This window comes from Mesocricetus auratus, unplaced genomic scaffold (assembly GCF_017639785.1).
Source record: "Mesocricetus auratus isolate SY011 unplaced genomic scaffold, BCM_Maur_2.0 Super-Scaffold_100037, whole genome shotgun sequence".
Taxonomy (NCBI): Eukaryota; Metazoa; Chordata; class Mammalia; order Rodentia; family Cricetidae; genus Mesocricetus; species Mesocricetus auratus.
Genome location: NW_024429215.1, coordinates 8,192,558 through 8,205,940, shown reverse-complemented (window position 1 = coordinate 8,205,940; position 13,383 = coordinate 8,192,558). Strand labels below are relative to the sequence as shown.

At 56.5% G+C, this 13,383-nt stretch overlaps 1 protein-coding gene across 1 annotated transcript; it reads right to left on the bottom strand.

Moving 5' to 3' along the window:
- Positions 1 to 536: 536 nt before the first annotated feature.
- On the bottom strand, positions 537 to 7,492 carry Kmt5c (lysine methyltransferase 5C). Its single transcript, XM_040734092.1, is given in 10 exon segments — positions 537 to 1,337; positions 1,339 to 1,599; positions 1,601 to 1,707; positions 1,826 to 2,022; positions 2,146 to 2,282; positions 4,481 to 4,500; positions 4,619 to 4,782; positions 4,987 to 5,096; positions 5,395 to 5,560; positions 5,712 to 7,492. Coding segments are annotated over 10 exon segments (1,425 nt in total). The 5' UTR covers positions 5,822 to 7,492; the 3' UTR covers positions 537 to 1,184.
- Positions 7,493 to 13,383: the final 5,891 nt, after the last annotated feature.

Here is a 13,383-nt window from a genome sequence, read left to right as displayed (position 1 = left end):
CTTTGCCCATGCTTTGTGAGAAGCCACACCACACCCTGCCCGTAGCCTGTGTGCGAACCATGCCACCACAGACTCTCAGCGGCTGGCCCTCTGTAGGCCCCTCAGCTAGTGTTCCCCACCTCCACCCACTGGGACAGTTCCCCAAGATCCCAGGGCTGCACTGGGCTCCTAGAGGCCTCCCCTGGCTGGAGGATGCGAGACCAACCGTCCTGTCCTCCTCTTCCCTCTAGCTCGGTAGTTTCCTCAGAAACCCTTTCCTTCCTGGGCAGAGGTCACAACACCTCTGCTGCTCTTCCTGCTGCGTCCTCAGGGCCACGCTTCATTTCCAGACACCGGCTCTCCCTACAGGGTCCCACGGCTCCTGGGGTCATCTGGTCAACCTCCAGGGTTCGAGGGGAGAAACAGGGTTGGGGCAGCCCCACTGAGGCGGCACCAGTGTCCACACTGGCTCTCTTTACTTCTCCCTTATTATTTCTTTTCTTTTCTGTACAGGATTCGCCCTCCCTCTTAACATCCCCCTAAAACATAAAACCTCCTAAGGGCTTAAAAGGTTTTAATAAAAAGTTCAAGTTCTTCCAATCCCCCATCATACCCCATTCTGGTGTGGGGAGGAGAGGGAGCCTCCCCCACACCCCAGTAGCACCAGGGATAGCACCGTGAGAAAGATGAGGTCACACCTGGCCTCCCTGAGACCCGCGGGGCAGGGCCAAGGATGCGCCCCTGGGTACCACCCACCCCATCTGACTGCTCCCGCCTCCAACTGCAGAGCTGAGAGCCAGCCCGCTCCCTGTTGCGGGGTGGCTTGGGAGGGCACACCCCCAAGTCACTTCCACCTCCTGAGGCCTGAGCACAGTTCTAGGGAGTCGCCATGGAGTGGCCCCCACCCCTTATGGCTTTGCTCCCCGGGGAGGAAGAGGCTGAGGGAGGAGGACGGCTCCTACAGTTGTGAGGTGGGGGCAGGGGTGGGGACGGAACATCAAATGGCCAGGGTTCCTTGCCTGGGTGGGGTTGGCTCAGGGGTCAGCAGTCACAGAGCAACAAGGATCAACTCCCTAGGGATGTCCTAAGCAACACAATCCCGGGATCAGACCTGGGGCAAGGGTCAACTCCTTCCTTCCCTTCTGGAGGAGTCCCAAGACAGACCAGAGACTGCTCTCCGGTCCGGGCTCCCTGCAGGCTGCCCATCACGGCTCACCACTGTCGATGTCCAGATCAATGGAGCCGTGACTGACCACTAGCCGGAGGCGCTTCGGTGGGCAGAAGGGAGCAAAGGCAAGGGCCTGCTTAGGGACGAGGTCGGGGGTGGGGACAGGGGCTGGGCTCCCAGCAGGGGCGGGGGGCAGCTGGCAGGGCTGGGGGGAGGCGGGTAAGGTGAACGCGCACCACAGAAGGCAGCCCGTAGCGCCGGGCCCAGTACCAGTCCTGTTGTGGAGTCCAGCGGGTCTGGGGAAGAGGGGGCAGGACCACCATGGCCTCGGCCCGCAGCCGGCAGTGGGGACCACAGCCTCCCCACTGGTGTAAGGAGACGCGGACGGCAGGGAGGGCAGGGGGGGCAGGGGACGGCGCAGCCCGGCGCATCCTGGGGCGGCGGCGGCGGCGCTTTCCGGGGACGGACTCTGGGCTGGGGCTGAGGCATCCTCTGGAGCCACAGGGGCAGGTAGTCCAGGTGGGGGCTGGGAGGCAGCAGGCATGGGGGTTGGCAGGCAGCTGTGGTAGTCAGGGAAGAGAGAAGAGCCCGTCAGCGGGGCCCGAACAGCCCCCCTCCGCTGGGCAGGTCGGCAAAGAAGTGACCCAAGGGCTGGCGACCTCGGGCGGGCGAGCTCACCGCACAACGGGTCGAGGAGGCGGCGGCGGCGCAGCGGGGACAGGTGCGAGCAGGCCCCCGGGCCCAGCGGGCTCTGCAGGCTGCTGTCCAGGCCCTGCTGCAGACGGCGCTTTGTTTCTCGAAGCTCGTACTTGTCCGGGGGCTGCGGCCGCTGCTCCGGGCCCCTGGGCTGAAGCCTGAAAGCTCCTTCGCCCTTCCTGCAGGAGGGGAAAACGGCAGAGGCGGGCGCGGGGTCGGGCGGGCGGCACAGTGAACCCGGGAAGCTGCACCCCAGCCCGGGGACCCTCGGCCGCCCTGCCCCGGGCATCGGCCACGCCTACCTCTCACAGGTGTAGCACTCACAGTGCTCGTTCTTCTCGCCGAAGAAGCCCTCGCCATAGAAGCATGTCACCTCGTCCCCCGGCTCAATGTCCCGGAGCACCTTCACGCAGGCAGTGTTCCCATCTGAGGGCACAAACTGAAGCCATGCCCGCTCAGTGTCCCAGCCCCGGGGCAGCACACTGCTCTCAGCCGAGGAACTCCACTGCCATGCCACCAGTCATTGGCGGGTCCCCGGATGCAGCCTGTGCCCCGTGTCTTACCCCTCCCTGCAGGCTGCGACCGCCAGCAGTGCGGGTGCCTAGGGACCTCTGCTTGTGCTCTTCCCGACTTGCGGTCAGCGCCAAGCTCCACACCTCACACCCACCTGCCCCTGGCACCGTCCCTCTGTGGCCACCTCCCCCTCTCCCAAGGAAGGCTCGTGCCCACTCGGAAGCCCTGCCTCGGGGATGACTCCCCGTTCCTGTCTCCCTCTCGGATCTGCACCCGCCTCTGTACTCCCTATCTGGAGTACAATAGCGAGGACATGGGCATCCTCGCTATTAGTCAGCCAGCCACAGCGGACACCCAAGATGCCTCCTTGCCTGACGGTCCAGGCCCGGCGGCCAGTGCTCCCGCGTGTGCCCCCCATCCTAGTCCTCCTCTCCTCCAGCCCATCACCCGCCCGGCCCCTACAGTCACCCTGGCTCCCTACAGTCCTTTGCTTCCCACTGGGCCTCCTGCAAACTGCCACCTAGCACCCAAACCTCCCCCATGCGTCTGGGAGGAGAGTCGGGGAGCCCACCCTCTCTGGGCACTGGCCGTCGCCATCTTTACCTCATTACAGGCCTTACCCTATGACGTGAAATGTCTTGCCCTCTTGCGCCCCGGGTTTCCTTCAACGCTTAGGAAACCTCTGATGCCCCAAAGCCCGCTGGTTCCAGATCACTTTCTGTCCCACCCAGTGTCTGCGTGCAGGGGCAGTGGCAGCTGTGTGTCATTCATCCTGAGAGCCTCTGGCACATGGGACAAGTCTGCCCAGTGTCAGATGTCCACCACCTGACCCGACAGCTGTCTTAGGGGCGTCGCAGGACAAACCTGAGGCCAGACAGAACAGGCCTAACTCTTCGCAGTCCTTAGTCAGGAAGCTGAGCTTTGACCCTTACTTATGCCTTGGGGGCTCCCACAGAGGTCTGGGTCCTAACAGGACACAATGGGCCGGGGCTTCCCAGGGATGCCCTTACAGTATTAGTATTATTGTTGTTTCGAGACAGGGTTTCTCTCTGCAGCTTTGGAGCCTGTCCTGGAACTCGCTCTGTAGACTGGGATCTCTGTAGAGATCCGCCTGCGTCTGCCTCCTGAGTGCTGGGATTAAAGGCGTAAATCACCAATGCCTGGCCCATTGTTTATTATTATTATTACTTGGTTTCTTTTTAGTTTTTGAAGACAGAATCTTGTTACTTAGTCATCCTAAGTGACTTGAAACTCACTTTGTAGACCAAGCTGGCTTCTAATTTGCATCAATCCTCCTGCCTCTATCCCCAAACACTGACGTCACAGGTACAAAGTCAGAGTGCTCAGCTAAAACTCTGCTTAGCTCCTGCTGGTCCTGTGGTTTGAACTTGGACCATTCATATGCTAAGGAAGCACTCTACCCTGAGCTATGCGTATGTCTGGCCCTTTTGAAATGTAGTTTAACTGAAGTTGCCCAGATTAGCCTGGCACTTAGAATTTCCCTGCCTCAATCTCCCAAGATGCTGGGATGACAGGACACATCACCACATCCCAGTAGGCCTTTGCGACAGGTGCTAGCCAGTTATCTCCTCCCTCCGTACTCTGCTGCTCCACCCATGGCTCCTAGTAGAGGTCCTTGGTCTCCTGCATTGTCCCCGCCTCTCGCCTGCTGGTGCCACCAATGCTGCCTGGGTGAGACTGGCCACCTGCTAACCTGTCTCCCCATCACACCCGAGGCTCCGTTTTAGTCAGTAGCCCAGGTTCTGGTACAGCAGTGCAAACACCCTGCTGTCCCTTCCTCCCCTCTATAGCCTGGGGGACACCTGCCTTCCCATGCTGCCCACTCCAGGTGCTGCCACCCGCCACAATGGACTTGATATCAAGGGGAAGAAACCGCTTTAGGCCGGGCCGTGGTGGTGCACGCCTCTAATCCCAGCACTCGGGAGGCAGAGGCAGGCGGATCTCTGTGAGTTCGAGGCCAGCCTGGTCTACAGAGTGAATCCCAGGACAGCCTCCAAAGCCACAGAGAACCCTGTCTGGAAAACCCAGAAAGAAACCACTTTGTGGGAGAGTCCCAGAACGTCCCTCCCCGTGCGCGCCCTTCTCAGACGCCGCAGGCCTCACCTTGCAGTTGGGTTTGCAGTCTGTCGCCGGTTGGGTGGACGACGAGAGAAGAAAAGAGAACATCGTGTGAGCAAGAGAAGGCGACCCCTTACCCGTCTCACAGCCTCGCCCCTCCCCCCCGGCCAGCCCGGCCCTCACCGTGGTTGATGAAGGCGGCGGGGCCCAGCCACAGCTGCGCACTCCTCTTCCGGGTGGAGTACATGATGCTGAAGTCGTTCTCCCCGGCCCTGAGCAGGTCCTCGTCCTCTTCGCGGAGCTCTGCGATGCAGCCCACCAGCAGCCCCAGCTTCTCGTTCTTCTTCCTGCTGACAGCCTGTGCTCTAGGCCTCCCGGTCCTCGCTGGGGATGAGCCAGCGCCTCCCCGGCGGCGGCGGGATGCCCGGGGAGTCAGGGCGCCCGCCGAGGGGGCGGGGCCGGCCACTGCTTTCTCCACTCCCTCATCCGCCAGGCCCTGGCGGCCCTCCCGCCGCGGGGACCGAGTCTGTGCGGCCCCGCAGCCCCCTTACCAAGCACGGGTGGACACGATCTTGGCCCCATTGGTCTCCATGGAGTAGCGGGTGCAGGGCAGAATGGTGAAGCCGCTCTCGGGCAAGAAGGCGCGGAGGTAGCAAAAAATCTGAGAGGAGACAAGAGGGAGGGAAAGTTGGGCAGGGCCGATGCCAGGGGCCCCTTGCTCTTGGACCAGGTCTACTTTGTCACTGGCTGTGCGGCCAGGGTCCTCCCTGGGTCTAGGTGTCCTCATCAGTCAAAGGAAGAGGAGGCTGGACTCATCTCGAAGCTCACCAGCCCCTAATTCTTCTAAGATTCTGAGCCTTGCAGGCAGTCTCCAGGGGCAAGGCGGCCTGGGGCCTGCTCTCCTAAGAGATTGTGCCAGCTAAAGGGGGGAGTACAGAGCAGGGCATAGGCTCCCTCACGTGGGTCTTGAAGGCAGCCTTCTGCCGAGGGGCCCGGCTCTGGAAGTAGTGGGTCATCCAGCTTCCCAGGGTCAGGGCCCTGTATGTGGCCTCCAGGTCTTGCTGTCTTAGGAAGGCTTCCAGTGCTGAGCGAAGGTGGTGCTGTCGCCGCAGGGCGGGCACGGGGCTGGGAGAAAGGATGTGCCTCAGCTCCGGGGACTTCCAGGACCCTGACCTCCCCCCCCCCCCACCTGAAGCTCCAGGGAGGCCAGGGTGGGAGTTACTAAATATACAAGAGAAAGGGCCCGGGCCTGCCATTAACCCGCAAACCCCCTCACCTGACATTCATCTTATGGGTGCGGAAGCCGAGGTAGGGGTCAAGAACAAGGCTGGTGGCCAGGTCATCGTTCTCACACAGTTCACGGGCTGTTACTCTGTCAGGCCCCATGGTGCTCTGAAGACCATGCTGCTTCTGGCACAGAGCAGGGCACAGGGATGTGCTCGGGGGCCCTCAGCTGTGTGAGGAGTCTGTGGGCCCCACGACCTGCTTATCTGTAGGAGAGCACAGGGTGAGGGGGGGCGGGGTATCAATATTGGCTCCACAGGGCTCTAAGCAAGAATGACACCCAGTGAGAAACACTGTCCCCTGTGCACCGAGCTCTGCCCTCCCCTCCTGCTAACCAGCTGCAGGGCCCCCAGTCACTCACACACACACACACACACACACACACACACACACACACACACACACACACGACCTCCCCAGGACGCGCACACTGTCGCGTGCACACACAGACCACCTTGCCAAGCCCACATTGAGGAGGTAAGTCCCCTTGTACCCCCGGGGGAAGGCAGGTTAATTGGCAATCTGAGATAACTCCGAAGGCTTAGCATTGCAGGAGAGAGCCGGGACAGCGGGGCCTCAGCAAGGGAGAGGTGAAAAAATGAACCCAATGTTTCTGAGCTCCCAGCCTGCCTTTGGTGACCCTCGCTGGGCTGGGTCTGTCTTCACCACCTCCCTCCAAGGTCACCCTTTTCTGGGTGTGGTCCAAAGGCTGTGGGTGGGGCCCAGGCACCCTGGAGGGGAAAAAACAATCCCCAGTACCAGCTCCCTGACTGAGAATTCCAGCAAAGGGGTATCTCTCAAGGGGACACAAACCAGAGAGAATAAACAGAATGGAGAGAAAAAAAAACGAGTCAAACAAAAGGGAAGGAGGCAGGAGGGGTAAAAAAAAATTAGACTCAGAAAACCAAATCAAACGAGGAACAGAGGGACCGGGCACCCCTCATCGTGGTGCGTCTGACAGACGCGCGCCCTGGGAGAGAGCGATGTAAGAACAAGAAAGCAAGGAGGGTGGGCTGAGAGACACGAGAAGCTCCAAGAACTGGGAGAAAGATCTGGAGAAAAACAAACAAAACAATAAGTCTGGGTTGAATGGGGGGGGGAGGGCTAAGAAAAAGCCTGAAGCCCGGGAGGAGCTTGTGAGAAAAAGACAAATAAAGCCAGGTACAGGGGGTATGGTGTGCAGGAGAGGAGGGCTCACACACGGAGGGGGGGTCACGAGGACGAGCCGGGGGTGGGGGTGGCACCTACGGGGTGCAGGGGGAGCTCACGGCGTCCAGAAGGTGGGTATGGGGTCCCGGGTCTGAGAAAGGGCCAGCGGTCCCAAGTAGGGTTTGGGGGGATCTGAAGTGATGGGGAGGAACATGGAAGACCCTAGGGGTTCGAGGAGGGAACTAGGGGAGCTAAGTGGAGCCTGGCAAGGCTGTGGAAGGTTCTGGGGGGGAAGCAGCGGAGGCCACGGTAAGGGCCTCCAAGGCCAGGACGGTGGAGACAGGAGTCAGGAAGTGGCCCCGAGAGTGACAGGCAGGCAAAGGGTGTCGGGGGACGGGCCCCGGCGGTGCAGCGGGAAGCCCCTACGGTGCAAGCAAAGACCTGGGAGCGGGAGAGCAGCCTGCACGGGCTCCGGGGGTGCAGGGAAGGCTACGAGTGAGGAGCGCGAGGACCCGCGGGGCTGGAGACTTGGGCGGCAAGGCTCGAGGAAGGGCCCGGGGGTGACTGGGAGGCCGGGCGGCGCGGGGCGGGGGCCGAGAGGGGGCTCAGAGGTCGGGCCCCGCGCCGCCCCTCACCCGCTTCTCCTCCTCCTCCTCCTCCTTCTCCTCCGGCGCCCGCGCTGCCGCCGCCGCCACCACCACCACCACCTCCCACCGCCTCCTCCGGCTCTCGGCCGCCGCGCCGCCCCTCGCCCGGGTTGACGGCCGACGCCACCTCCCATTGGCCCAGCTCGCCGTCACTCCTCCGTTGCTACGAAACCCGCGCCGCTCTTATTGGCTGGATCTCGCGGCTCTCTCTCCTGGTCCCCCCCCCCTCCGGTCGGTGCCCCGACAAAACCCCGCCACGCCCACGCTGTCAATAAACCCAGCGGACTGCCACTAATGGCTCGCGTCCCTGTCCTTCAGCCGTCGCCATAGGGATGGGGCCCGCCCCTCCTTCCGCCCCGCCCCAAATCAATGCTCTCATTGGCTTAAAGCGCCGTCGCTCCCAGAGAAACTCAGGCTGGGTCAGGTTATTCGGGTCCAAGTGGAGGGAGGGCGGGCTCTGCCGGATCCAAACCTCGCATGTTATTGGTTGGCCTTTCCCGGGCCCATGTTCCCATTAGCTAAGGCCTCCGTCCATCACCCCAGAGGCCCCCCGCTCCCCCCCCCCACCCCCCGAGCTCTATTCCCTTTCTTTCAGCTTCAGGAGGGTAAAAATCTCAGGGCGAACCAGGAAGGGGAGAGGTGAATGCGCGCGCGCGCGCGCCACCACTGCCCTCGCCCCGGGAGACCATTGGTTGCCGTGGCAACTGAACTTCACTGCCAGCCCTGCTTGGCAAGAAGGCCTTCCTTTCTCCCGCTCCCCCAATGCACCTTAATCGTTTTGGCAATTGCACCTGCAAGAACTCTGCAAAGTTTTCTTGCCCTGCGTCCGGACAGGTCGGTAAGAGGGGACGCTGAGAAGTTGGGGACTTTGGAGACAGGCTCTGACTCATGGGGCGCTCCCATGGGGAAACCCCTGTAATTAGGATATCACCCCCCCCCCTCTCCAGCCCTGCAAATATAATTAGCAGCGTGTCGTAATGACGTCCAAACAAGTAAGCTCCGTGCACGGAGCGGGCGAGTCTTTGTTTTTGTTTTCCGGGAGTGAATCTATTCGGAGGGTTAGAACAATGCCTACCGCACTCGGGAGGCAGAGGCAGGAGGATCTTTGTGAGTTCGAGGCCAGCCTGGTCTACAGAGCGAGTTCCAGGACAGCCTCCAAAGCCACAGAGAAACCCTGTCTCGAAAAACCAAAAAAAAGAAAAAAAAAAAAAAAAAAGAACAATGCCTACCTCCCAGAACTGGAGGACCAGCGGCCTCAAGCGAGAGAGTAAAGCGGGGTAAAGGCGTCTGCCCCCAGGCCTGGCAGCACAGACTCCTGGAGGTTGTCCTCTGACCCTCCCACCCCATGGACCCACAGACGCATACACACAAAATAAAGCGGTTAAGATGTCATAGCTTCGGGTCCCGGAACATGGCTCAGCGGTTACGAGCAGTGGCTGCTCTTCCAGACGGACCTGAGTTCAATTCCCAGCACCCACGTGAAGACTCACAACTGTCTGTAGCTCCAGCTCCGGGAGTTCTGACACCTTCACACAGGGATATGTATGCAAAATGCCAATGCCCATAAAATAAAAATTAATTTTAAAAAAGATATAATGATTTATTTTTTTTGAGACAATATACAGCTCTGACTCCCCTGCAAATCACTATGTAGACCATGCTGGCCTCGAGCTATCCTCCTGCCTCTGCTCCAAAGTGCTGGAATTAAAGGTGTGCGCCACTATGCCCGACTGAAGGTTTTGCACTACTCTGTGACCTTGGGGAAGTGTTTTTGCCATCTCTCAGCTTGATGGTTCTGTCTCCAAAACAAACAGCACACACGGGTGCACTTTCAAGCTTCGAAGGGTCCATGCTACACCACCCTTATCCCTCTTGGGTCCCAGGATACCTTCTAACTTTAGCAACTCTCCAGGTAAAGGTAACAACATCTTTAGATGCCATCACATTAACCAAATCTAGTGCTGACAGAGAGAATCAGGCCTGGGTATTGGACTTTGGCAGCCCCTAACAGAGTGACCCCTGCTGTGACCACTTTGGTAATTCGCTTAGGACTGCAAGAGCTAGGTATGGGAGAATGTCACAGCAACAGTAGCTGTGCTGCTTTGGATACCAATGGCTCCCATTTGGATTCCAATGACTCCGGCTGGAACGCTTGGCCCATGGAGAGGAGGTGTGGCCTTTGTTGGAGTAGGTGTGGCCTTCCTGGGGAAAGTGTGTCTCTGTGTGGGCAGCCTCTGAGGTCTCGTGAATACTCAAAGTACTCCTCGAGAGTTTCTTTCTCTGCGGCCTGCAGATCCGGATGTAGATCTCTCAGCTCCCTCCCCAACTCCTTGTCTGCCTGCACGCTGCTGTGTCCTCCCAAGATGATAGTAGACTAAATCTCTGAAACTGTAAGCCAGCCCCAATGGAATGTTTTCCTTTATAAGAGTTGCCATGGTCGTGACCAGGTGGTGGCGCTCGCCTTTAATCCCAGCACTCGGGAGACAGAGGCAGGCGGATCTCTGTGAGTTCGAGGCCAGCCCAGTCTACAGAGCGAGTCCCAGGACAGCCTCCAAAACAATACAGAGAAATCCTGTCTCAAAAAAACCAAAAAAAAAAAAAAAAAAAAAAAAAAAAAAAGAGCACGGGCTGCTCTTCCAGAGGACCCAGGTTCAAGTCCCAGAATGCACGACATGGCAGCTCACAATGGTCTATAACTCCAGTTCCAGGGGAGACAATGCCCTCTTCTGGCCTCCACAGGCACCGGTACAGGCACCAGGCATGCACATGTGTACATCTAAATGAGTAGGCAAAACACATATATGTTTCAAATAAAATAGAAATAATTTAAAGAAAGAAAGAATCATCGTATGAGGTTTTCCAATAACTAGTAAGAAAAAATTTAAAAAAAAGGAAAAAACAAACACAAAGTCACTTCCAGAACATTGTTGAAGTAGATTCCAGGATAAGGGTGTAGCTTGTGGTCACAGGGCAGGCACCGGGGTGAGGCTTTGTGGCTGATCTTTATGTTGGAAGAAAAAGAGGCTCGTACATGGCAAACAACCAAGGCCTTGTGCTGTCATCCTGGGCAGGGGGTGGGAAGGACACACGGGACAGGTACACTCTTTTTTTTTGTTTGTTTGTTTGTTTTTGGTTTTTTGAGACAGGCTTTCTCTGTGGCTTTGGAGGCTGTCCTGGAACTAGCTCTGGTAGACCAGTCTGGTCTCAAACTCACAGAGATCTGCCTGCCTCTGCCTCCCCAGTGTTGGGATTAAACAGGTACACTCCTTGTAGAAGTTGGGACAGGAGCTCACATATCCGAGGCTCTTCTCTGTGACCTTGAATTCCTAACCTTTCGTCTTTCTTTCTTCAGATGCATGTATCACTGCCTCACCATGCTTAGTTCACTTGGTGCTGGGTTAAACCCAGGTCTTCATACCAGCCAAGAAGAGCTCTACCAACCAAATTGTATCCCCGGCGATTTTGCTTGTTTTCCGAAACAGGGTTTCTCCGTGTAGCCCTGGCTGTCCCCGAACTCACTCCATAGACCAGGCTGGTCTCAAAATTAGAGACCCACTTGCCTCTGCCTCCAGAGTGCTGGGATCAAAGGAGTGTACCACTAATTCCCCCACCCCCACTCGGCCCCTGTCACTCTTGGTGGTTTTCAGAGATGGTTTCCTATAGCCCCCAGCTGGCCTGAAGTCACTATGAAGCTCAGTCTGTCCTTAAATCCAAGAATCTTCCTGCCCGAGAATCCAGAGTGTGGGGATTACAGGCTTGAACCACCTCGCCTGACTTTGGTGTTCATGTTGACTATCACCCCACAAGCAGAAGTAAGCTGTGACGGGGCCCCCAGACCTTAGCACAGCCCATGCCATGATGGAAGTACCATTTAGGCCTTAGAACCCAGCACATAGGCAGCAACACCTGTTAAAATGAGACCAAAACTCGAAAATCCCATTAAGTCCACAGTTCTGGGAAAGTCTGTAAATGTACTACTAACCTTGCTTTTTGGCTTCTGGAGTTCTGCTTCTGGCTGACTGTTCTTGTTAACTAAAATATGTCAAGCCAAGGTACAGTTTCTGAGCTTAAAAGCTCACCCTGGGAGGCTGGAGAGATGACTCAACGGTTAGGAGCACTGACTGCACTTCCAGAGGACCCAGGTTCAATTCCCAGCAACCACCTGGCAGCTCACAACTGTCTGTAACTCCAAGATCTGACCCTTCACACAGACATACATGCAGGCAAAAAAAAAAAAAACCTCACCCTGAAGCCAGGCAGGGCAGTGGTGGCGCATGCCTTTAATCACAGCACTCGGGAGGCAGAGACAGGTGGTCTCTATGAGTTTGGGGCCTGCCTGGTCTACAGAATGAGTTCCAGGACAGCCTCCAAAGCTACACAGAGAAACCCTGTCTCCAAAAACCAACAACAACAAAAAAGCTCCCTCTGAGAAAATCTCAGTGCTACACTAGGATCCCAAACACTCAGTGTAGTCACTGGAAGGCTACTACAGACTTTTATAGGTTTGATTCTCAGCAGCTACACGGCAGCTCAAATTTGTCTATCATTCTAGTTCCAGGGGATCTGGCACCCTCATACAGACATACACGCAGGCCAAACACCAATGCGCACACCAAGACCTCTCGACAAAGCCAGGGTCACATAGCAGCAAATCCCCTCTTAAAGACAGAAATGTGGTGGTGTACACCTTTAATCGCCTGCACTCAGCAGGCAGAGGTGCTTGGATGTCTGTGAGTTCCAGGCCAGCCTGGTCTACAAATGGAGTTTCTGGACAGCTAGAGCTGTTACACAGAGAAAACTTATCTTAAAAAAAGGAAGCATGAAAGAAAGAAAGAAAGAAAGAAAGAAAGAAAGAAAGAAAGAAAAAGAAAGAAAGAAAGAAAGAAAGAAAGAAAGAAAGAAAGAGAAAGAAAGAAAAAAGAAACAAGCAAGCAGAAATTTGGGCGATGCTGAGTGCTTCTTAGGTCTGATGTTGCTGTAGTTAACACATTCCTAGATTGAAATCTGACTTCCTAATAAGGCACACCCCTTACCCTACACGTGCATACCAACCACTCCAGTCGTAAATGGTTCCCCTTCCCTGTGACTTCCCGGTAATCTCACCATATCTATTTCCCCATCGGTTCAGTTTGTATCAATCCGGTCAACCTCCCTGAGAAATGTCAAATCCGGTTGGGTTTTTTTTCTTTTTTTGGTTTGTTTGTTTGAGATAGTGTCACGGGTATTGCTCTCTAATTTGCGCACAAATTGTCCTTGAAGTGGCCCCTCTTACCTTGCTTTACCTCCGCAGAGCTGGGATCACATGTGTCTATCATTGTCCTTTGATAAAAAGATTTGCTGGGGCCCGTCAGTTGACTCACTAGGTAAAGGCGCTTGTATCCGAGTCTCTGTCTCTGTCTCTGTCTCTGTCTCTGTCTCTGTCTCTGTCTCTCTCTCTCTCTCTCACACACACACACACACACTAAATAAACATAATATTGATTGACTGAAGGACATAATAATATGAACCACCTAAGAAATAAGGAGAGGAGCCGGGCGTTGGTGGTGCACGCCTTTAATCCCAGCACTTGGGAGGCAGAGGCAGGTGGATCTCTGTGAGTTCGAGGCCAGCCTGGTCTACAAAGAGAGTTCCAGGACAGCCTCCAAAACAATACAGAGAAACCCTGTCTCGAAAAACCAAAAGAAAAAAGAAAAAAAAAAGAAAAGAAAAAAAAAAAAAGAAATAAGGAGAGGGCCTAGAAAGATGGCTCAGTGGTTAAGAGCACTGACTGTTCTTCCTAGAGGACCCAGGTTCGATTCTCAGCACCCACATGGCAGCTCACAACTGTCTGTAACTCCAAGATCTGACCCCTCACACAGACATACATG